At 51.1% G+C, this 25,924-nt stretch overlaps 1 protein-coding gene across 1 annotated transcript in view; it reads right to left on the bottom strand.

The window, feature by feature from the left end:
• The window catches only part of SRGAP3 (SLIT-ROBO Rho GTPase activating protein 3), a 66,487-nt gene extending 42,160 nt beyond the window's left edge, over positions 1-24,327 (bottom strand). Inside the window, exon 1 of the mRNA XM_030227909.2 lies at positions 23,990-24,327. Coding sequence (XP_030083769.1) covers positions 23,990-24,056 — 67 coding nt within the window. The 5' untranslated portion in view covers positions 24,057-24,327. The remainder of the gene's footprint in view (positions 1-23,989) is intronic.
• Positions 24,328-25,924: the final 1,597 nt, after the last annotated feature.

Here is a 25,924-nt window from a genome sequence, read left to right as displayed (position 1 = left end):
GCAGCCCCTCTAATGCAAAGGGCAAAGGAAGATGAGAACAGCCCCTCAATGTCCAAGAACAAATACCACAGCTGACAGGGTGACAATGAAGCCTTGAAATGATTAATAATAAGCTTAGCAAGCACAAGAAGAAGGTGGCAAAGCTCTGCCACCGAGAGGCACAGCACCAGCAATCCCCCATGCTTGGGGACGTGGGTCCCCTTCTCTCCCCTGTCCTTGCACACGATGGTGGCCGCTGCTGCTGCCAAGGTGGTGGCATTTGTCATATCCTTTGATACTCCAAATCCACAGGAGCTACTGACAGCGGATTTCCCCTAAAAACTGCCTCTGAATGCAGATCTGAAAGCAGCCAGCCTGGCTCATGAGGAGGCAGCAGGGAACAATAAGTGTTTGGGGTGAAGCAGAGAACCCAGTTCCCTTCCACAGGCAGCACTGCCTGCATGACAGCCCGTGCTCCTGGGACACCAGGAACCAAAAAACCAACCAAAGGAATCCAAGCAGTGGTTACTGTTAACTTCAGCTGAGCCACAAGGCCAAGCTTCCCACAGATCAAGAGTGAGAACAGATATAATGGTGTGTTGCAATTATGTCCAATTTAAGAACAGAAACAGCACTTCAAACCACACATCATGTGTGCCAGATGGGAAGAGAGCTGGCCAGAGACTGCCCAGACCAGGCACCAGTGCCAGCCACAGCTTCCCTGGCTCTGGAACAGCTGGGCAGCTGCCTCTCCAGGTTCTCTCTCATCTCCTGGACAAGGCTGTCCAGGGATGCCACGGTCCTTCCTCTCTGACACTAAGGAGAAGGCAAACCTCACTTGGCATGGGAGCTGGCTTGTTTCACTCTGCACCACTCACAGAAATGAGCCAGACTGACCCAGAGTGGTTCTTTTCCCTGCCTCTCTCTGTGAAGAGAGGCACGAGCAGAGCTGGAGCCTGGCAGCAGGTCCTGACCCACGTCCTTGTCAGATGCTGGAGATGGGCTTGATCCTCACTTTGGAGTTGTGGTTTACCACAGGAGTCGTTGCTGGGACCAGACAAGCTTTGGGGGCTAAATTTAGGCAGCAGAAGTGCATATTTTCATGTTTTCTCCTGCCTGGCACAGAGCACAGCAGGCTATATCCAGAGATGGCCCTGCTGGCAGTGCCCCACCCTGGATCTCTCCGTGGCCCCTGCCACAGGTGCAGCCCCTGCCTGCAAGGTGCAGGGCACAGGACAAGCACAGGCACAGCACAGCTCCACGCTGTGTCCCCCTCCAGGGAGCACTCAAAGTTCCAGAGCCACCCCAGCTCTCTGCTTCACTCAGTCCTGGTGTGCTTTGGCTCAAGGTGCCTGTCAGCAGAGAGGTCAGTGCCAGCCCACCCCAGCCTGGCAGGGACCCCGCACAGGGACCCCGACCCCAGCCCCAGTGAGAGGGCTGCCGTGGGGGAAGCCACTGGCCTGGGCTGCAGCATCCTCCTCCTCCTTTTCCCACAGCCCCTGGCACCTCCACGTTTCCGTGGGAACAGGGACTTGTCCACTTGTAATTCACAGCCTGAACTGGTCACATCTGCTGCCACTTTTGTTTGACTGCGAGCAGCACCGAGGGAGTAAATCTCATTTATTCTCCCTACACCCTGCTGTCTGGCTATGTGGCCCTGCACTGATCATGCTGATCAATGGGAAGGAGAATTTACAGGACTGAAGTTGGAGCAAAACCCCAGAAATGCTCATTAAAAAAGACTTGAAGGAGGCTGGGGTTGGTTTTGTTGTTTGGGGTTTGAATTTGGGTTTGTTTGTTTGTTTTGGGATTTCTGGTGCTACATTAAAGAAGCCAAACTTTAAAGAGGTCCGCCCCAAACCTCCAGCATTCCAAGATCCCTGGCAATCCCCTGCTTGCTGCCTGTGTCTTTTGGGGAACCCCTTGTGCCCCACAGCCAGCCCTTCTGCCCAAGGGAGCTCTGTCCCCAGCTGCTCCCCAAGCAGGAACAGGAAGAGAAGGGGGAAGGCAGAACTGCTGCCTTTGCTGAGTTTGTGCCTCCTCTGCTTTCATCCCTTGTCAGGTATACAAGGGATGCAAAAAAGCATTAAAAAGAAAGAACCAAACAGATCTCTTGTATTAGTTCATGATTCAAGAAGAGCACAGGAAGCGTCACAAAACCAGATGGTGGCTCTTTCCCCAGAGAAAACAGCTCTTCTGACTGCCCTCCTGCACAGCCGGCAGGAGCTCCAGATCCCTCATCTGTCCACTTGGGAGGCACCGGGATCGGCTGGAGAAAGGCTTTCACCGGCTGAAAGCCCTGAAATGATGTAACCGGAGCCCCGGGCTCGGGGCTATTAAGATGCAAAGGAGAATGTATTCAAACTGGAAAAGAAAGAGCTGAACAAGAATGTGAATCCTGCCCTGAGCCACTGAGATGGAATAAAGGAGAAGATCATTAAACGGTTCACTTCAGCACCTCACATTCCTTAATCCAGGCATGGGAAGATTTCACAGATCATTAAGAGAGTGGAGCTTTGCAGACAGTTCCTAGAGCCAGCCCCTTGTATCTGTGCAAGTTCCCCAACCCCTGTGCAGCCCTAACAGGATCAAATATTATACACACAAGTCAGATCAGATTACCCAGCAGTGCCTTCTGGCCTGAAAAATCCTTGCATTCATGGATCCACTGAACCAATTCTCTTCCAGAGTAATACTTTACATGCATTAAAAACACAGGATAATTCCTTTTAAGAACTTTTCATCTCATCTCAAAGTATTCTATAAGCCTCAACATCTTCCAGAAAGAGGGATGGACTGGATTACAACCTAATTTTACAGATAGGATAAAACAAGTCTTTCCTTGGGCACCTCTGCCATTGCTGTTTCCCACTGTGCCTTTCTGCAGTGAAGATGGGCCTGAACTTTGCTTCAAGGCCAAACTGCTCCCAGTCTGAAGGGACACAGAAAACAACAAGAAAAACAAATTCCAAAGCAGCAGACTCAAACTGAGGAACCTGTAGGAATGGGCAAGTCCAATAGCAGCAGTTGCCCAATTTCTCTTATTTGTTTGATTTAATGTTCCTAAAAATATCACAGGCAGCTGGCTCCCTGGGACCTGTACCTGGCATGGCCAGCTTCACGCTGTGCCTCTGACCAAAACCTCCTGGGCATCTCCAGGGTCTGATCCAGCTCCCTGCTGTGCCTCCAGACCAAAACCTCCTGAGCATTCCTGGAGCCTGATCATGCTTCCTTTGGAGCTTGTTCTCATCACCCAGAAATGCTGTTCTTCCATGTCCTTTTGGCTAACTACCTCCACTGTGCTTTCTCAATTTCAGCACAAGGACCTGGCCAAAGGCAAGTGCAGATGCTCTGCTCCCTGCCTTCATCAGCACTGACCAGGAAAGCCTCAGCTGCTTCCTTCAGAGGCTCTGCCTCAGAGAACAGCAAAATGTCAGCCCAAGGCTGACACTGCTCTTCACTCCTCCTCCTTTCCAGAAAAAGCACAATATTGGAATAGCAAGGGAAAGCTGTGCCCTGACCAATGGAATTGCATCATGTGTCACCAGATCCAGCCAGCCTGGAACTTGCAGACAGGAAGCACAAACGTAGGGAGGGATTTCACCTTCCCAAGAACCAGCACAACCCTCCCCAAAGGCTGCAAACGCAGCCTCAAGCAGCACCAGCAGTCTTGGGGTGTTTCAGGGTGAATAAAGACCTGCAGAACCTCACTACTGCAGTGCAGAAGGATGGATATTCACACAGATATTCCAAAGGTAACAGACATGCAATGGAGCATCCAGCAGCTGTGGGGAGAGTGTCTCCAAAGGGCTTTCCATACCAGACAGGATCCAGCCCAGTACTTCACAACCTCCTCATGAATTCATCATTTACTATAGACCCGGAGCAAGTTCCAGACTGCAGACAGCTTAGCTTGAGGCTAATAATATGTTCTACATTGGGATCACTGGGTTGTGCAGCTGCCACCCACAAAACAGAGATTATCGCCCTCGCCTGCTTCATCTCTTCAGTGCAAAGTGATTGTGCTCCTGCCTTCTAAAGAAGGGTAAATCAGCATAAAGCATATTGTCTGCTCTCCCCATCTTCCCCAGCATCCCAATTATTAGTGGGTGCAGAACCAGATGGTTATAGATAAACAACACCAAAGAAAATACAGAAACAGCCTGGTGTAGTACAGGAGTGTTAAATTCCCACCCAGAAATAAGAAAGGGCATTAAAGGTACTTGGGCAGCTCCAGGGGAAGCGAGCCAGCAGAAAAATGCAACCCATATGCACCAGTGTGCACAGCTTTTCCTGAAGCACTGTCAGGACAGAAAGGGCTCCTGCAGCTACAGCTCTGGCTAAAGACAGCTGTCACTGCAGGTGTCCATCACTTCCAGAAAATAATCCCTCAGATATTTCACTTGATTTCCTTGGTATGCAGAGCAGAGCTGCTGCAGCACTGCTCCTGCAGGACTCTCCTCCCATGCTTGCCTCGTGTCACAAGCATATGGAAGAGAAGATATAGATGTAAACATTCCAGCATTCCTTCTGTCAAAGCACTGTTTTCTTAAAAAATCCCCTCTTTGTCTTCTGCTCCCACTCTGATGTGCAGAGTTCTCCAATTCTCTGAATTCACATCCCTTCATACAAGGAAAAGTACAGGGCTTGCAGCGTGGCTGAGACACCAGCCAGGTTAACAATGGTCACTGCATCATCCTGGTGGGGGGAGCCAATAGAGACTGGCATTCCTTTATTTATGTCAGCTGTTACTGAGGGGCAGACTAAGCCTTGTTCAGGGTCAGCTGGCATGTGCCATGGCCTGGCCCAGGGGTGCTGGGGAGGAGGCACCGTGGGATGTGCCCTGGCAGGGTTTGGTAGCCATGCCTGAGCCCTGGGCTATGGACACACCTCCTCTCCTGTACAGCACTGCTGCCACACTGCCCTGCCTTCACCTGAGCCCCTGAGGCTGCACCCTGCAGCTGCAGTACAGCAGGAACTCCTGCATTGTTCACCTGCAGCAGCTCTGCTCCAGCTGGCAGCAGGAGTGCTCACCCACAGAGGCCACAGCGATGCACAAACCCAGGGGCTCCCATGGGGACAACGCTGGCCCAGCTCAGCAGAGCCCAGTTCTTTGCATGCCACAGAGCTGCTGTCTGCCTCTCCCCTAGCTCCTTCCTGAGCAGATTGCTAATTGCTCTCGATTTTTGCTCTTCTAAAATAAGCTCAGACCGCAATCTGCATAAATGCTGCAGAAAGAGTAATGAACTGCCCGCCCACCTGAAATTCAGACTTGAGCAGAACACACAGGAGACAGAAGGATGGAAGGAGCCACCAGCAACCCTCACGATGCCACTGCCACCCCATCTGAGGACAGGGAGAGCAGGGGGGACATGGGGACTGTTCCAAATAAAGCCATGGATTTCTACCTAAACTAAGGACTGAAAACAAAGACTAGATGGAAGCACAAGAAGCACTGGATCATTCTAGCAAGTGGGGACAGCAGAGGGGAGCATGTCAGTGGGCACAGCCCTGCAGGAGTGGGAGAGTAGAGACAAATTAAAAATTAAACCTGCCAGCCCCTGGTTTCTACCATTCATTTAAAAAATACATGGCTGTAAAAGGAAGCAATTACATACACAAACTTCCCCACAAATAAACATCTCATGCCTTTATCACCAGATAATCTTCAATTGCAAAAGCACATCAGAACATTATTTTGCCCTTCATCTTCCTGACCTGTCAGCTGTGACCATGCCACTTCCATACACATCCCCAACCTGCAGCATGCAGGCACTGCTCCCCTGCTTCTGCATCTCCCAAAACCACCACACAGAGACAGTTAACACTGACTTTGTTTTAAAACTCTGTTAAATTAAAGGTTTGTATACTGTGAACTCTCCCTCCGGAGTGCTGGGAATACCGATGCAGAATCAACAGCAGTGCTTGCTCCAGTGCAGGTGAAGTGTCTGCACACCTGCACAAGCTCCCCCGGCCACTGAAGCACAGCTCTGAGTCACCTGTTCTGGTTTGTTCTTCATCTAAGGGAGAGCCTATGAAAACCAACCATTTATCTCTAGACTAAGCATCTGGAGAGCACCTTCTAATTACCAGTTCTGGTTCTCTTCTCTCTGACAGCTTCTCAAAACACGTGTGGATCCTGGTACCTCCCAGAGCCTCTCCACTCCCTTCTTCCCTGGTGGCCCCCCCAGCTGCAGCTGCTGCATCAGCTCTGGTATTTATAGCCCCTCTCTGCTGACTCACTACTGCTCCTGGCTTATTTAGAAGCTGCTTTAACTGCATTTACTTTTGACAGTGTCAAATCTATCACTCTCGTGTGTAATTCTGACACTTTGCCCTTCCAAAACTCATACAGAAGAGAGAGAGTCCTCTGCCTCTCTGCAGATGGGTGGGGATGCCCAGAACTTCCTTGCCTTCCACTTTTGTTCCTTGTCCCGACTTCAGGAGTTCAGAGGAACAGAACCTGGCTAAATCTGATAGAAACACTCTGAGTCAGGCAGGAGAGCTGAGCTAACAGGGCAGCCAGCTCAGGATGTCTGCTCTGAGGCGAGGGCAGCTGAGCTGATGGGCAGCTTCTCCCCAGCCCTCCCCCCCAGGTATCCCTCCTTCCCTCTGGCCTCAGGATGTCCATCCACACCACGCTAACATTGCAAACACCAACTCCCCCCAGTTGGGAAGAGATTACAGCAAGCAATTAGTTACTAAGGGAGAGGAAGGATTTGCCACAGGCTGGTGTAAATACACGAAAACACAGAGTTTAGGCAGCAGCAGTGCCTTACACACATCACCATCTTTTAATGTGTTCTTGTTACCTTTGAGTCTGTATTCCATATGGAAGTTGTTTTACCCCAGCCCTCCTAAAATCCCCTTTTGAAATGCTGAGTTTCTCTGAGCAGAAATCTTGAACTTCTTGGCCCTGGGATCATCTTGAGGGGGTCAATACTCTCAGGCAATTTTAGCACATTTTTAGGACAGGGTTTGACATTGGAACAGCCTTATAAAAACACATGGAACTGCTGCTCCCTGTGCACTCCCTGCAGTGACTGACAGGCTCTCAGCCCCCTCCAACCCAGCACCACACCTGCAGTCCCTCTGAGAACTACTCCCTTTCTCTGCTTGACCTGCATGACCAGAAAAGCTGCTTCTCCTGATTTGTCAGCCTAAGAGTGAAAAAGAAAAATTACTTTCAAAAGTGTTTCTCTATCACTCCTGCATATAACAAAGCTCTCACCGACAGCTTGACAAAAATCTGGCAAAATGTTTTCCAACTGATTTAAAAAAAATTTCAAGCACAAAGTTGTTACACAGAAACCTCACAGTTATCAAAATACACACTGAAATGACCTTAATAACAAGAAAGAGTCAAGCTTAGCAAGAGAACTTAATGGTCTCGATGTTTGCTTTGTCCAAGTAGCCTGTGGGCTCAGCTACTTTAACATCATTTCTCGAGCCTCCATAACTCATGTGCAATATGTTACACTTTGGGAGCATTCCAAACACGCGTTCTCTCTTCTGCTCTAACCCTCCTGCATTCTGAAGGCATCAGCCACAATCTCACCCCCTCAAAATGGCAGAACAGGCACAGGAGTGCAGCTGCCCACCCCAGGCTCCTCCTCACGCCTCTGCCCGCTCCGGGGGCAGAGCTCCCTCTGTGCTCCCTCTGGCACCATTTATCCAGGAACAGCAGCACACAGAGGCACCTCCAACCTCTGCCTCTGGGACAGCCAGGGGACCTCAACAGCTCCTCCAACCTCTCTGCCTTAGGGACCCCCATCACCACCCACCTGCATGAACCCCCTGTAGAGCCCCTTGGGCTCCTCCCAGAGCCAGCCTTTCCTTCCTTTGCCCCACGTGTTATTCTTATTCTCTCCCACACATCCAATTGCCCACTTACGTGATTCTGAGCTATGTTTAGCACCCTCCCTTCACTCAGCTAGAGCTGAACTGGAGCCTAAACCTCCTCACTGTAAAATGATGAAATGCCTCCTCTGGTCTCTCGAGCACGATGAGCAGAGCAGGTGTGTGGGCAGAGAAGAGGCAGCCTGGACAGGTGGGGATGGTCTGCTCTCTCCGTGCACAGGGGCAGCAGTCAGGCTCAGCACATCTGGGGCTCAGACCCCCAGACTGTGCACAGCAGTGTATCCCAGACACACAGGGGACAGGTTTCCTCCCTGCTCCTAAACCAGCTCTGCCCACCTTGGCACAAACCAGACAAACCCGCTCACGTGAAGAGCTCGCCATCAATGCTCAACAGCACTTTATGGACTAAAGTCCCCCCTGGAATTGCACCCACTGCTGCCAAGGGGTAAGCATGGCATAGTCCAAGGAATCCTGAGGTCCCAGATTGGAGTTCTCGTGAGTTCAGACCCCAAAGTGAAAGAAAACATTCACAATCTTTTTGCTTTAAAGTATTCTTTGCGATTGCACATCTATGCTTATCAAATAATTTATAAATCTAATTAAGTACCAGAGCATTGCTGGTGGAAAACTGTATTTTCCTCTTGTCCTTAAGCTGTAAACAGATTCCTTTAGATACAAAATTTCAAACAAATAAAAGTGGCAGCATGCTGTCGCTGTTCCTCACACAAATTCCTAATTTTATGATTACATCCTGCCATCAGTGCCAGGAATAAACAGAAGTCTCCAACACTGCAGTAACTGTGTTCCTCCTTTAACACAAGCCTCTGGTGGAACAAGTCCCACTATCACACAGATTCAGAGCGTGTCCTCATTCCAATCTGACAGCACAAAGCTGAAGCAGTGATGAACTCAGGGGCTCACTTATTTGGCCAAAAATAACGCACGTGGAATGCGGAACAGTGCATGAATGATGTGCAGCAGAATCCACAGAGCCAGCTTGAGCAGCATCCCAGTTTCATATCTCCTGACAACACATTATTCCAGACTAATAGAACTGACACCCACCCCTCCCTGCACATAAAGTGTGTAACCAACCCCCTGCAAACGTTCCTCAATGGAGATTTCTTCTCAGTTACTAAAATTCTGACAATGTCAGCAAAATAATCCTGGAGCTATATCTGCCACAGCTCACTAGTGTTTGTTTTCCGTGCAGGAGCCATTCCTTCTGTGAGACGCTCCCAATGAGGGATGACTTGTGCTCGCTGCAAGCAGCCAATATTGACTGGAACCACACTGGGCTGTGGAGCAGCTCCTGCCGAGTAGCACCAGCTGATCAACACTTGTACCAATCTGCACCGGAGCAGTTCCAGGCTCATTTGAAAAACAGAAGAATTTATCTCCCTGAATTGAGAAAACAAGGTTTTAACCACTGAAGCATCACAAAGACCAACCCTATACATGCTTGCTGCTCTCCTCCTCCAAAACGAGTATGACCACTGCTCAGGCTTTCCTCTGACCTGAACTGAACCCTGCCTCTTCCTGCCTTCTCTAAGGATTACTCACTCCACATCTCTGTCTACCAAGGCACTCTTATTTCATCACATCACGTTAGGCTTCCAGAGCAGCATCTGTAACCCAGAGCAAAAGAACACAGTCAGTACTTTCAGGCCATGAGTCCCACGTGACACTCGGATTTTCATCTCCATTGCCTAGTTCAAAGTCAGAGAAGACTCACCATGACTGAGAGAGTAACACTTCACAGCCCTGCTCAGCTGGGTCACCCTCTAAACACGCCCAACATCTGACTGTACTGTCAAGACCTTCTCCCCTGCCAAAGAAACACGCTGGCCCTGGCCGTGAAGAAGACTGCAGGGCACTTCCCTGTGGCTGAGGGCACACAAGAATCTGCTGTCTCCTCCAAGCTTCATGTGCTCCCTGATAATAAAAGCACTTGAGAATTTAACCCTACCTGTGCAGGGACAGGCAAGGCACTTTGGAATGGTGAAATGACCTAGTGCAAGGTTTTGTCTGCTTTCATGCTGTCCCCCCCAAAATTATGTTGTTCCTGAAGGGACACAGAAGTGAGACAAAGAGCATGAATCAACCTGAGGTAGGGAGCACATTGTGGCCTTTAGCCACAACCATCAAACTGGGTTCCAATGACTGCAATCTGAAGGGAAAAGCTGACAGTGTCTTGACATGGTCATGACGTAAAATGCACCCTATTTCTTCTGTGCCATATGTCTTTGATGAATTATCATTCCCACTCTTCTTGATTGCTTTTCAAAAGCCATCTAAATTAATGTGAATTGGTAAAGGGTAATTATTCCTATGAATAATCAGTGTATGCTAATAAATGCAAAAATAGGACAAAATGCTAAGTTTCACCAGCACTGACTGTTCCTATCGATGACAGTCCCCGATGAAGGGGACAGCAGTGACAGCAGGACAGGGAGGACAGATGTGTCCTTCCTGCAGGAGCACAGAGTTACTCTGCTCTGCAAAGAAGCCCACAGAAGCACAGCTCCTGCTTTTTGTCTAAAGCACCATCTTGCCAAAGACTGGCTGGTCTGCTCCTAGCAAAATCCTACAGGAATCTTGATTAATGAAGGTACAGGATACTACAAAAAGAGAAAGAAGACATTACCAAGAAGAAAAAGACAAAAGATGCTGCCAACAAGAGGACTCAAGCAGAGGGTTGTGTAAGTATTTGTCATGGACTCCCAGTGTGCTGCTCCACTGATGGCCGGGCAGAGGTTGGTGCCAGCACAGCCCAGGTCCCCCAGGCCGGGCAGAGGTTGGTGCCAGCACAGCCCAGGTCCCCCAGGCCGGGCAGAGGTTGGTGCCAGCACAGCCCAGGTCCCCCAGGCCGGGCAGAGGTTGGTGCCAGCACAGCCCAGGTCCCCCAGGCCGGGCAGAGGTTGGTGCCAGCACAGCCCAGGTCCCCCAGGCCAGGAACCAGCTCAGACCTCACCACCAAACGTGGCCCCACAGGCTGTGCCCCAGGCAAGCATCCCACCTTTATTTATCATCTCCATTAGAATACTGAACTGAATGGCTTCACACAGCACAGTTTAGGGGCCTCTACTCATGGGATTAAATAGCACACAGGAACAAGGAGAAATGTTTAATTCTCAGTAATGGCAGGAAACTCCAAGTGAGAACTACGATCCTGCTCAAAATAAATGGCCATTTGGAATTCTCTGCAACTTGCATTTGCTGGCTCCTCAAAGTCACAGCATACGTTCTGGCAACATGATGGGAAATGCATTAGTGAATTACAAGAAACATTTTAAATCCAGTTAGAGACCAGCCCACCACTATTTTTATGAGAGTGCTTTTTAAGAAATGTAACTTGTAACAGCACAGTGAGTCTAAAAGGGCTACTTCCCCACCTTTTGGGGAAAAAAGAGTTCCCTGGCTGAACTTCCCGAGACTCCTGCTGCCTGTGTCCCCAGCCTGTCGAGGTCCCTCTGAGCAGCAGCACGACCCATCAGAACACACAGCAGCTCCCCTGAACACTCCAGCTGGAGCACTGCCAGGCCAACTGCTTGCTTCACCTAGGATACAGCTGGACTCCCAGAAAAATGTTGTGATTTCTCTGGAGCAATCTTCCCAGAGAATCCCATTTCACAAGCACCAAGGAAAACGCAGGAACCAGTCACCTCCTTTAAGCAAAATAAAATTTAGTTTCAGTACTGGGACAGAAGTATCAAATCAGTTAAGAGACCAGCCAGGGAGGATGTCAGATCTCCCAGCACTGCAGGATTTTATCTACAGACTAGAGGAGCATATGTCGGAGATGTGAGCTCTGCCAGAAGATACAGAGATACAGAGGAGAGGCTTTGGGAAGCTTTTTGGCTGAGCCAGCGTTCAGCGCCAAGGGGGTGTCAGAGCCCTGCTGCCCTCCCAGCACAGGGCAGCCAGGCACTAGGAAAGCCACAGAAACCCCCTTGCAAACGCCCCAAATCACACCTACTGCTACTAACAGGGCACAGCTGAAGGTATTTTAGCACAATGCACATGGAAGTTCCCCCAGGAGCCACATGCTGCTCCGGGAGGGAGAGAGGGACACCTCGTTCAGCCCAGCACACACAGCCACAGCAGCTCTGACCAGGCTTTATCATTATGGCCTTGTGCTCACTCCCTGCTCGGGAAAAATCACAGCATGGCCTTCAGGGAGCTAATCAGGGAACACACGCTGGAGCTGAGGAAGGCACAGGCTACGGACAGACTGACCACAAGGCAAAAACAGGGAAGAAAACATCCAAGACCCTTACAAATAATTGTGTATTTCTAACACGCTGGAACTTTAAAGATCAAACTCAAGATGCATACTTTTAAGTTTTAAAATGTAAATTACAAATAAAATTACAATCACTTCAGTGAAAAGGTAGAAGGCTACACATTAATATTTCCCTGAAATAATGTCTATATATTAGGTCGACTGCCTCTTACTAGGGATTAATTGCAAACTCAGCAGAATTTGTTCAGTGAGAAAAATCTCCCTTTAACTTTGGAGCTTTTCATTCAAATGAACACTGAAACTGAATAAAACAAAGCAGAGCAGTTGTCCAAACTAAGGAATGTGTAAAGAACTAACCAAAATTTAGCCATTCGCTTAACTATAAGCAAATGAACTTTTCTTAAATTCGTAGGGTTTATCCTAACAATTTTACTGTAAATTTTAATGGATTATTTTCTCTCTCCCTCTCCCAAAAAAATGTCATAGGCAATCATAAATTATGCCCAAGAAGTTTCCTCCAGCCAGGACATTTTACAGAGATAAGGAACAGCTGCATTATACAGAGCCATAACTATGTTTCAAGGAGAAGACCATCAACAGGGATACAATTTTCTATTTGGATTTAAAACTAGTGAACAAAACCAGTGCCCGTGTGAACAGCACTGTACAATCCCAGGCTCCTCTGGAGCATCTCCACAGCTGCACCAGCACACACTGAATGGTGGGGCCGTGAGGGACCTGGCCAAAGCCAACATCCCCTCAGCAGTCACTGGGGATCACCAGGACAGCCCCAGACTGCTCACAACCCTGTCACTGTACACCAGGACAGCCCCAGACTGCCCATAACCCTGTCAGAGCTCACCAGGACAGCCCCAGACTGCTCACAACCCTGTCAGAGCTCACCAGGACAGCCCCAGACTGCCCACAACCCTGGCACTGTACACCAGGACAGCCCCAGACTGCCCACAACCCTGTCAGGGCTCACCAGGACAGCCCCAGACTGCTCACAACCCTGTCACTGTACACCAGGACAGCCCCAGACTGCCCATAACCCTGTCACTGTACACCAGGACAGCCCCAGACTGCTCACAACCCTGTCAGAGCTCACCAGGACAGCCCCAGACTGCTCACAACCCTGTCAGAGCTCACCAGGACAGCCCCAGACTGCCCACAACCCTGGCCCTGTACACCAGGACAGCCCCAGACTGCCCACAACCCTGGCCCTGTACACCAGGACAGCCCCAGACTGCTCACAACCCTGTCACTGTACACCAGGACAGCCCCAGACTGCTCACAACCCTGTCAGAGCTCACCAGGACAGCCCCAGACTGCCCACAACCCCTGGGAGAACACAAGAGCCCCCAGATTTTCAGCTTTAAACTATGGTCTAGTACTAGGAGAAAAAAAGAGGAAAATCAAAGGGCTGTTATTTGTCTCTAATGAATTTCAGAAAAATTCCTATTAAAAACCTGTTAACAGGAACCAGGTACTGCTGAGAATTGGGAAACCATGGATTATAACACAAATACCAATTTCAGCATGCTAACAGTCACCAATTACAAAAATCCCATCACCAAAAGCCCACGAGTGTGGTACTAAAAATCTGAGCTAAGAGGTCAAAGAACGTTCAGAGATCTGGAGGTAAAATGGGAATGTCCTACCTTACTCCCACTGCCAGACTAGCTCACCCTTATGGAAAATCTTTTGTTACTATGGTGATGGGGAATCAAAAAAAACTTAGATCCATGTAAACACAGGTTTTCCTATACAGATTGCAGTATTCTGTACTGACAGTTAATCCCAATTTATGAATTTTCAGTTATTCAGCCAGCCAGAGAAAACCGATGATTATATTCATAAATATAAAAGTTAAAGTTCATTCCTAGATAAATCACAAACAAAAACAGGCCTGATTTTCTCATATAAATTATTCACAATAACCAATTTGCTCGCCTCCAGCTACTTGCCAAAACGCAGACATACTAATCTGAATTACCTATTTTAGGGGAGCAACTCCTCCCTGCTTTCCTCGTGCTATATTTGTTTACATACGTATATACACAAACATACGTATGTCTCTGTGTCTCCTCCCCTCTCTGGGCCACACACAGAGTAAACAAGGAGCAGAGGCTGTTAGTGAAGGCTTCTGAAATTCACTATATTCAGCTTTGAACTGCTGGCCCAAGGGTGAAATCAGAACTGACTCATAATGTCTCAGTTCTTTTTTAAGCTGCAACTGAACATTCATAGGAAAACTAAAATAGTCTGAAACAGTTTCAGCTACCAGATCTGATGGTTTTAATCTCCAATGTCCCAACACCAGCCATTCATTTTTCTCCTTTTTTGAGCCTTTATAAAGCTGAATTCCAGGAACACACTGAAATCAGAGTCTAGCACCCCAGGCACCTTCCACCTCCTCTTGCCTACAGGAACCCTACTCTGAGACTACAGCTTCCAAGGAGGAATCTAGTCCTGCCTCGATTATCACACAGGTTTCTGGAAGATTAGGAATCTGCCAACTCCCCTCAGGCAGGGATCCTGCAGTCTGGATTCCCACAGCTGTTGCAGCAGCCAAAGGGCACAGAACACCCACCTCAGGGGCACCCACCACCAGCCCCTTCCAAACAGCCCAGGCTTCCAGCTTGCCAGCTCCAGCCCCTGTGTGCACCCTTCTCCTGGCACAGCTGCCCATGAGCAGGGCACAGCTCACCCAGCCCCTGCGAGGTGCCAGCCCCTGTGTGCACCCTTCTCCTGGCACAGCTGCCCATGAGCAGGGCACAGCTCACCCAGCCCCTGCGAGGTGCCAGCAGCAGCAGGCACTGGTGCTCGTGGATCTGCGCTGCAGCAGCATCTCCATCCCACCGCTGGCTGCAGGTGGGGCCAGGACATGCACACAGTGCTTTATCTCTGCCTGGCCTGCACAGCATTCGTCACCTGAATCACAAACTGCCCTGTCCCACAAAGAACACCCATGCAGCAAAGCTCCAGGCAATGCCGGCACAGGAGCCCTCTGGTAACTCAGCAGCAATCCAGGCCTCACACGGCTCTGGCAGCGCTATCAGGCAATCCACGGCCAGATGGATGTATTTGTAAATAAGGCAGATCAGTTTTGTCAGGTTGTAATTGGTTTTAGAACAAGCAATTCCCACGATGACAAACAACAATTAAAGAGCCCCACAGTGCAACACCAAGCAGGCAGCACTTAGGGACAACAGCAAAGGGGAGAGATGGCAGTGCCATCAAAGCCACACGGATGGCTTCACCTGGGACAGGCCTTGCAATGCAGGAGAACAGGAAAGCTCAGCCAGGGTGATCCCAGAAGCTGAGGATATTGGGTGCCCATTGAAGCTGCAGCTGGAGCCACGGCTATCACCTTGGCAATTCAGAGCCTGCAAGGACCAGCTGTGCTTCTGTCCTGGCAAGTAATCTGGATGCAGGCTGAAAAAGAGCAGATGAGCTCCTGGGAAACCTGAGGCTTCACATTGGGGACAAGGAGCTCTTGCCAACAAACTCTGGAGACATACAGCCTGGTGAAGACTCCAAGAAAGTGAAAGAAGAGGACACTGAAGATTTTTTCTTTCTTCTAAAGGTGTACTGCCACCATGAATTGCTGCAGGCTCGGTAGTTAGTTTGGTGACCATAAATGTCTTTTTCACTGTCATTGTGATGTACGCCACAGACAAGGACACTGCAGCAAACTCACAGTGACAATGTGACCAGCCTCCAAATTCTTGGCACACCAACCAGACCACACACGCCAGAAACCAGCGGGGTTTGCACCCAGCTCTCACCCAGTCAGGGAAATCCTGAGGACAAACCTGGGACTCTTCCCATGACCAACCGCCACTAAACCCCCAATGAAGCTTTAATTCTGAAGTTACTCTTCAGCTTTGTGACCTGCAAAATTACTTCCTTCCATCCAGAGCCTTAAGAAAGGTACACCATCTGCTCCAGGCTCCTCTCCCATGCAACACAGATGTCTCCTCCCTGCCCTGGACAGGCATTTAAAAGCAGTAGGCAGCTACATCCCAGTCCCAGGGATGCATGAGTACATGTTGTGTGATTAGGAGGAGAGGCAAAGAGCATGCATTTCTTTTTTCCTCTTCTTCTCACTCCCCTTTAGCCTGGAGCTGACCTCTCCCACAGAACAGATTATTGTTATTTCAAGAGTGCATCTCACACTGCCATCCTGCAGAACAATGACTACATGAGTACTCTTTGTAATGATTTCACTTCCAGGGGTTTAGAATATGACATTTTCACTTACAATATGTTTACTTAGTATTTCTTTAGGAATTTTAGCAACAGTAGGTCAAGAGCGCACAAGCAGGAAAAAACATGCAGGGAAAAAATGCTTTTAAAGCCATGAGTCACTCAGAACACGACCCAGCAAGGATGTTAAAAGAAAAAAAAATGCTTTGAAAGAACCTACTGAGAGTCTGATTCCCAGGTTACTTGATCTATTCCAAATTAAAACTTTTTTTGCCACACTTCCTCAGGCTCTTCCTGAGCTATCTGAAAAATCCAATTACAGTGGAGATCCTGATTTCCACGTTCATTTATTACCAGAGGAGAAGTCCCATTCACTTTAGTGGTAAAAAAGAACAGAGCAATAGGAAATCCCCTACAAAACATTTAATGTATTTAATGGAAAATAAAATCTAGAACGATTAAAGGAAAAGCTGGCAGAATACAAGAGTTTCTGTCTAGGACTGCAGGAGTGAATTCCAGGTGGTTCAAGCAGGACAAGGTGCCCTTCAGTGGGTGAGCAGGGGTGCAGGCAGACCTCTCAGGGCACTCAGAGCCACCTGCTGCACAGCAGCCTCTACACTGTGCCTGCCTTCTCTTCACACACACGAGGCCAGCAACCTAACATTATCAAAGGATGATCTCGAGCTTAGATCTGGATGTCATCTCCTCTTACCTTTCCAAAGCACAACACCCCCTCGGGCTCCCACAGTGCCACAGAAGTGCCTGGAGACCGCAAACACCCTTTAAACAAACAAACAAAGCAGTAACACTACAGCAGCAAGAAGGAAGCTCTGTCATGGTGAAGTTCTCGAGAAGCCACTGTCAGCAAGTCCATGACAGGGCATTCTGCTGCAGTCCTGCTGTGTGCAACACTGCTCCACAAAGCTGGACTCACAGATGAAGAAAAGCCATGGAAAAGCAGATACCCTCTTCCCTTAATGGGAATCATTGAAGGCAGTCCTCCATCTCCTGAACTCCGGTCAATTACAGGTCTGTGTCCTTCTGTCTTCCTAAACTTTTACACTTAAAACAAGCCAGAGCAAAACAGCAGCAGAGCACCCTGGCAGTAAGGAACCCACAGCTCCATCACACCGACTGGGTCTAGTCCAGGGAACACACCACAGCCCCATGAACTCCCTCACTAATTTTATTTTGATACTCCACTTCCTCTCTTAAAATTGCATGTTGCGTTACACTGCTCAGTGGCTGCCTCTGTCCAAACCACTGCAAGTGCCTTACAGAGAGAAAAGGGAGACTAAAATAAGTTGTCTTGGGCCAGTTTGTCAGGGAAAAGTTTACAAATCAGGCTCTCAAAGACGTGAACAGAGTAAAGCACATCCAGTAAGCACAGGCCCAGAGCAGGAGCACGGGGCAAGGGCTGGCAGCCCTAAGGAGGTCAGCAGTGACAGGCACAGGCCACCTTCACCCCACCAGCACACGGACTCACACTGCTCACCCTGCCCTCGGCCACTGCTGAGGCACACACCACTCACACAGAGGTGGGGCACACTCAGCACAGCAGTCATTAGGAAGGAATATTCACCTTTTCAGAAGCAGGGCTTGTTGGCAGCTCAGCAAACCAACAGTCAGGAGCACAGAGCCACCCAGGCAGTAAGAAAGGGGAGATTGCTTGGTGCCAGCTGTGCTGGAGGGTGGCAGGAGGAGCGTGCCCACACATGCTGCTGAGCCCTGGCAGCCCCGGGCCAGGCACCCCCTGTGTGACCTGTCCTGTCCTGTCCCCTCCTGTCCCTGTCCCTTCCAGGGGCTCGGCTGCTCCCAGGCCAGCAAAGGCATCCCAGGAGCGACTGCTGCTGCCATGCGTGGGAGCTTGACAAACAGCTTCTGAAACCAAGCCAAAGCCAGGCAGGAGAAAACCTGAGAGCTCAAGGGGGAGGGTCTCCCCCATCTCCCACAGGCCAGCAAAAGGGAGAGTAAATCCTGCTCCTGACAGGGGCTGAAACTGCACACACAACTTACCACATTCCACTTTACAGAGGCTTATATCTGCTGAACACCTGAAGGGCATTTGGTGCTGCACTCTAACAGCCCTTAAAACTCCTCACCTGGAACGAGGACTAGCTACAGGCCTCGAGTAAGTGTTGTAAGAGCGTTTTATTGTTATCAGGAGGAGAGGCAGACTGACAAATAATGCCATCTGCACACCCTGGCACCTGCCAGCTATCAGGGAAGAATACAGCCAGGCTTAGAGGATCAAAATACCCTTGTTCTGTATCTAAATCACCTGAGAGCACGGCAGGACCCCAGCTCTGGCCACCAGATCCCTGCCCTGGGACAAGCTGTGACTCAGGACATGCTGCCCAGCAGTTCTGGCCAAGCAGGAGGAGCTGCTGAGGATGGATGGACCATCCCACCACAGCTGCACAGAGCTGCTGGCGGTCAGTCACTGGCAGGAGCTGCTGACTCAGCTGAACCATCCCAGCCTCTGCTGAAGCACTCGGGACTTGCACTTTGCAGGAACATCCCTGATAAATTCAAATTGTTTCCATTAGAAACTTACAATTAGTCTTTATTAGGAATCATGCCTAAACTCCCTGCTCTCCCTGCACATGGCCTGCCCGGGGCCCACACACGGAGGGCTCTGTAAAACCCAGCTGCCAGACCCACAGGAACACAGCAGGGAAGGGGGTGGTGGCAACCAGGAGCAGCGTGGAGCAGCTCTCTCCAAGTCTCACAGCAGAAACCAGACCAGATCCATCAGCATCTGCTACCTGCTGCACACAGCTCCACCAGAGCCAGCTGAGCAGTGCCAGGCACGCTGGGCACCCTTGGGTGACGCTTCTCCGCATTTTGTTGAGCACAGCAACTAAGCCAACAGACGTTTTCTATCTGTTTCTGTTTAGCAGCTTCCCTCTGGCTACAAAGGGGTGCCACCTTCCCTCTTGCACAGAACCATTTCATTCAATGAGTTGTCAAGTTCAAGCCTTGATGCCTCTCCTCACTGGGAAGCAAAGCTCCTCCCCTGAGCAAACCAGTATCCTGGAAAATTACTTGGCATGGGAATTTTCCCAACATTTTCTGAGCAAAGTGGAAAGAGGGCAAGAGGTAGGATAAGAAAATAGACACAAAATAAGGGATGCAGCTGCTGCAATAGAAGAAGTCAAAGGAAGCTAATGGGCAATGATAAATGAACCTAAACTTTATGAAAATGAGAAAGAATACATTCGTTTTCTTTGGGCCAAGTCTGTAAATCTTTTTAGTGTTTTTAGATGCTAAAACTATTAAAACTTTAGTTTTAGTATAAATTTATGCAGCAACTAAGAGTCACAGGAGTCAAGGAATCATCCCCTGGCCACTATGCAGCCAGATGCACCATTTGGAGAGGCCAACCTCCAGGATCACAAAGGATCATGTCACCTGCCAGTCACACCACACAAGATGCCACTGCCTCACAGCAATCTCCTGCCACAGCAGCCAGAGGGATCACACAGGGGCCTGTGTTTTGCCAGGGTTAAGGCAAAACTGCAGGAAGCAATACAAAATTAAACAGCCAATCAACACAAGGAACAATTTTCTGCAAGATTGCCAATGCTGGACCATAGGCGGTTGTATCTGCATAATTAAAACTGGTTCGTTTTGCTGCATTAAAGCCACAAATCAGGCATGTAACCATAATGAGGAAGATATATTTATTTAGATTTCTGGCCAGATAGACCAAAAAAACCCCAAAACTGTACATCTGAAAACACGCACTTTAATTGTGCATCCAAGGATCTGCTGTGCTCTGTATTCCGCAGGCAACTGTCATGTGGCAGTTGTAAATCTGCAGCCATATCTCCATTGGTGTTTATTTTTAACACCACCACTCTTGTCTGCAAGGCTAAGGCAAATAAGAAAACCTGCTTCCTAAAAGTATTCTTAAATATTTTCTTTCTGGTACCATCCAGCAAGCATCTCCTGCCAGTGCTGGGGCCAGCTCTCCCCTCACGGGACAGCTGGAGGGTGCAAAGCAGCAGCAGAGAAGGACAGAGCCCAGATAAGTGACAGGAGACACCGCACCGTGGGAAGGAGCCTGCCAGCGCTGCCTGTGTGCAGGAGAGGTGACAGAGAGGTCTCCGTGCACGGGCAGGCAGCAAGCACTCTGCAGAGCTGCAGGAGCTGCGCTGCAGCCGCCGCGGACAGCAGCCATCACCTACTCCCACTCCCAACAGCAGAGCGGCACCGACCCAGAGCCTCACACAGCCCGCAGCACTGGCAGCCCCTGTCACCAGCCCCCAGCCCTCCCAGCCAGCCAGGAACAGCGTGTGCAGCAGGGCTCTCAGCAGACCCACATGTGCCCCACACACACCCCCCCACTATCTTTCCAAGCATTTTCAGGACAACTCCTTCCCACCATGAGAGGAGCAGAGACAATTCTCCAGGGAAGGAACAGAACCATCATGGCCAATAAATCACCCTGTGCACGAAGATAATTCCCAGTTCAACCCTCCCCCGTCCAATCTCACTCCCCACACGGCGCGTGGGCTCCTCGATTGCTGGAGCCGAGGCTGCAGCACTCGCAGGTCAGGCAGGGCTGGGCTCCCACCCTGCAGCTACTGACAGCCACTCCGAACCACCCAGCCCTTGCTCTAATTACCAAGAGCCAGAGCTAGAGGCTGCAGCCAAACTCCCCTGAAAGCAGCCTCAGTAAATCTTGCCCCTCCACGTCCTTCCAGGTGTCGGCCAGCTCCTCTCTCTGGTTTGACGCACCTGAGGCACTGCTGGCCGATCATCGCCTCACCCAGTGCTGGCTGGCACCTCACAACACCAGCACCCTGCCCACTTTCAACCCTCTCTGACCTCGTCTGCAAATGCATTCCCAGTGCAGCTTTGCTGGCGTTACTTCTCTTCCATGCATGCTGATGTATGCCTGGAGCTCACTCACAGGGTTTTCCACCTTTCTCCCTTCCATGTTCCTGTCCATGCCCTGGGGACAAGCACTGGACCGTGTTCAGACTCCAGGCCCATCCTCTGTAGCATGAGATCACTGCTTCAAATTTTCATCTGTTATCACCTTCATATTTCAGCATTTCTGTAAACACACTTTGGTTGTCCCCCTTGCCACCACTTTCCCTCGTCTTTATCCCTATTTCTCTTACATTTTAGTCTTTCTCTGGAGGTCTGGGCATCTGTCTTCACGAGGGTAGCAAGGGATTAGATATGAACAGCATAATGACTCAATCCTTGAAGAAAATAAACAGGATATCTGGGATAGTGAGGTAGTCTAGATCCAATCCTTCAGTCAAGCCAGGAGAGATCACACTGTGCACAAGTGGAGATGGGTGCTCCTGGTCACTGTCACAGCCTCAGATGAGGTTTAGATGATCACAAACCCCATGTCAGGCTGGCACATACTCCACACACAACTGAGCACAAAAAAGCCCTCTCCTTCTGCAGTGCATCCTTGGCCACCAGCTCCCCTTGGGTCCCTACAAACAGAGTGACCAACTGCTGTCCTACCTGCTCAGCCACATTTGCTCACATTGCTCCTATTTAGTGAGGAAGCCCAGACCAGAGCAGAGCTCTGCACCAATCCCTCCAAACTCCCATGGTTATCCTCCTCCAACAGTTTAGCAAGGTGGGAAAATCAGGACCAGCCTGGTCCCCACAGAGAGGTGACAGCAAGTGAAGGCCACCCAGTTACAGCTGTGAGGACCGGAGCCCTGCATCTCACCATGGTCACCCCAAGACCACTGGTGCTGGTGCTGTAACAGACCCCGTGTGCCCAGGGATGGGTGCCACCTCCCCAAAGGCAGCACACTCAGGGCGTGACTCTGCCCAGTTCTCCCCAGCCACAGGCATACTCACACCCTGTCAACACAAGAATTAGTCTTTATGCAGCTGAAAACACAGACCAAGTACCCCATATCAGGAATCAGACATTCCTGGAGGTGTAATTATGCACAGAATAGTACCAAGGAAATTATTACTGGCCCATCAGCAAACTGCCTGCATTACAGCTGCCCAAAACGTGATCGCTGTGGTGTAATGTAACACCCTCACATACACTCCAGCATTAACTGCCTCACATATGGAAACCATGAGGCTACAGAAGCCTGGCCAAGAATGATCATGGCCCGTGAGTACTCCACTCATAAACAACAATCAGAAAAAGCACTGGAGACATCCACAGCAAAGCTTTCGGAACAGCTCAGAACCAGTCCTGCCCGCAGTGACCCCTCTGCACCCTGAGTACCCGAGAAGCAGGAATCATCCGGCCCAGGACATCTTGGAGAATAACGTGAAACTATGGGACAGCCTCTAGGAACAAATGCAAATCCCCTCCCATAAAATGAACAATACCACAGACTAAAAGAATATTTCATCTGCTTAACTGCAAGGTGCAATAACATCAATTTGCCCAAATTACACACAAGCAGAAAGATAATTGGCACCGAGCAGGGCGTGTTGTGACTGTTCCGTCACTCTCCGAGGCCAGCTACAAAAGACTGAAATTCACGAAAGTAAACAATGGCACGAAACCAACAGCCAGCCCCTTCCCCAGAATCCCTCCCTCTGGCATCGCGCTGCCGCAGTTGGGCAGAGACTTTTCCAAGCGGAGTCTGTGCAGCCCAGCCATCACCCAGCTGAGCTGGGATCCGGAGAAAAATGGCAGCTCTTGAGTTTGCACAAGCACAAATTAATCTGCAGAAAAGCTATTTTACACTTTTAATTAACCACGTTCTGGACTTAAATATAATGAAGTGGTGAACACATATGGATATAAAACAACTGAGTGAAGGGAGAGTGGAGCTGGTTTTATATAATAGTGGGGGGACTGAAGGAGGCAATGCAAGTGAAAGGCATGAACTAAGCAGCCGAGAGTATCCTCTGTCTGAAGGTGGGAAAAGGAGCTGTCATCAACTAACAGAATTAGCAATTATCGCAATAAGGAGTTGATTTATTACCAAGTTATGCAGAAATGCCCATTACTACAGTTTGGTACCAACGTGAAAATCCCTGGGTGTGCAATAGACAGAAGGTTACACTGGCTCATTTCCCTCCGCCTCCAAGCCGCTGAGCCCTTCCCTGGGCTGCAGAGCTCCCGTGTATCACAGGGTACCAACTTTCCTTCGAAACATGAATTAAGTCGGAGCCTGGGATTTGCTGCTCAGTGGTCTCAACAGACAAAACCTCTGGTTTTATTCCTATCCAACACTCAGGAACGCAACGACTGCCGCACAACTCCGCACCACTACCGGCACTTGCATAATAATGACTGCGGGCCTGGAGGCGAGGGGCCGGAGCACGAAGGCGAACTTCCTTACATAAGGACGGCAGGATCGATGCCCTCCGCACCGGGAGGCCGCGGGCAGCGCTCCCGACGCGCACAGCCCGGGGCTCCCTCGGCCGCCGCTGGGCGCTGCCCCGGAGGGCGGCCCCGGCCAGCGCCGCTTCGGGGCCCGAACGACCTCTGCCCATCACCGCGCTCCGCACGCCGAGCCCCGGCGATGGCAGCGCCCGGGGGGCAGGGCAGGGCAGGGCAGGGCCGGGGCTCCCCCGCCGGTGCCTCCGCGGCTCCGCGCCCGGCGCTGCCGCAGCGCGGGAGGGGCGGGGGGCGGCGGCGCAGCCCCCGCGGCCGGAGCCGGCCCGTCCCCGCCCCGCCCCGCACACAAAGGCGGCCCCGCCGCGCCCGCACCGGCCCGCGCTCCGCACCTTTGACCTGCGCCTCGTAGTCGGCGATGATCTCTTTGTCCTTCTTGAACTTGCCCTGGGCTGACATCGTGCGGGAGGGCGCGGGCCCCGCCGGCACCGCCGCGCTCCGCCGCCGCCGCCGCCTCACCCGGCCGCGGCCCCGCCGCCGCCAGCGGCCGCCGTCATTGGCGGCGCCGGGGACACCGCGGGGAGCCCGCGCAGCGCCCGCGGCGCGGGGAGCGCAGCGCCGCCGGCAGCGGAGCGGGGCCGGGCAGAGCCAGGCAGGGCAGAGCCGAGCCGAGCCGAGCGCAGCCGCTCCCGCCGCCGGCCGAGGCGGGGCCCTGGCGCCGCTCCTGCGCTCAGGTTGCGCGCGGGGCGGGCGCTCCGGAGCCCCTTCCCCGCCCCGGCCCCGCCCCGGCCCCGCACGGCTCGGCTCGGCTCGGCCGCGCCCCCCGGGCCCCGCCGGGTGCGGAGCGCCCCGTGTCCGCCCCGCTGCGGGGTGTGTCGCTCTCCCTGCGTGTCCCCTCCGGGAGCGGCCCCTCCGCAGCCCGGGACTCCGGCACAGCCGATCGCCGCTGGGACAGCGCGGGTGCACTGGGGCAGATTTGTCACTTCTTGTTAAAACTGAGGCAAAAAGGAGAAAGTGTTCGTTCCAGCAGAAGCAGCATCAGTGGTTAAGGCACTGTATCAGGGGTCCTCGCTGAGCGCTTGGGACCCAGTTCATGAGACCTCACACACTTGCCAGCGGCGTGTGCGCTGGCACACCCGAGCCCTCGGACGGCGAGCGCGGACTCGGCCTCTGCACATCCACAATCAACTGAGTGGGTCCTCTGTCCGGCCCCGGCTCCGCTCCCATCACTGTTCCACACAATGGGGTCTTTTATGGGTGTCCTGTGAGGAGTGAATTCAGGGAGATTTGATGATTCACAGTTAGTCTGCCAACTTTAAAAAATAACCCCAACCCATTACACAAATAATTTACCTAGTGCAAGCAGGCGGCACAGACGAGCATTCTGCATCTCAGTGGCTGTGGAAAGGCCTGGGGAGGAGGGAGAAAAAGCAGCCCTTCCAGGGAAATGCAGCCACAGCAGAACGTGAGGCACAGGCTCAGGGCTGAGCAGCGTTACTCCAACTTCAGGTGGACCAAGGGGCTCAGAGTCCCAGGGAAAGCAAAAACTGTGCTAGACCCCCGCTGCGCGCAGGGAGAGGCAGAGGACAGAGACCACAGGGAAGGCACAGGGACAGTGGCTGTGAGCATGTGGCAGTGTTTTGTGGCAGGGCAGGAGCAGCCAGGGAGCGCGCACCAGTCCCCAGGGTGAGTTGCAGCATCCCCTGCCAAGAATCTGAGAAGGGGCTGGGCTGGGATGCTGTGTGTGACTGCCCTAAGCTGTACTTGGAGCAGGGCTGGAAAGGCAACATCAAGGAGAGTCAAGAATGATCCTCCAGGAACATCAGGTCTCTGGAGAGGGTGCCACGGGGGTGTGAAATGATTGCTGTGCACCAATGGTGTGTCATCTCCCAAAGAAAGGAAAAGCCAATTTACACAATGACCAGAACAGTCCAGGGATGACAATGTTGTGTTCCTTCACAGCCAAGAACACCCTGGAGGGACCTTACGGTTTGAGCTCGCTCTCCACAAAGAAAAAATAAACCAAGCTAAGCAAGGAAAGAGAAGCACAGGCCATTTGATAAAGTATTCATCCTAGCAGCAGTCACTTCTTGCAACACCCACAGGGATTCAGAGAGCCCGGACCAGCTTTCCTGATAACCACCTGTGCCATAAGACAGATTTTGATTTTCTTGCCAAATTGGTTCAAACCTGTGAGGCCAGCTCTGTGGTCAAAGCTGAGTGTCTGAGAGTGTTAAGCATCTTTTCTGAGTGGTCCACAAAATAGTGGTGAAAGAAAAATCCCAGTCATGAAATGATCCAACAGAGCCAGGGGTTTCTGCTGCTGA

Source organism: Serinus canaria, chromosome 12, assembly GCF_022539315.1.
Source record: "Serinus canaria isolate serCan28SL12 chromosome 12, serCan2020, whole genome shotgun sequence".
In the NCBI taxonomy this organism is placed as follows: domain Eukaryota; kingdom Metazoa; phylum Chordata; class Aves; order Passeriformes; family Fringillidae; genus Serinus; species Serinus canaria.
The sequence above is the reverse complement of the archived record's forward strand: the minus strand, read 5'-3'. Positions and strand labels throughout refer to the sequence as shown.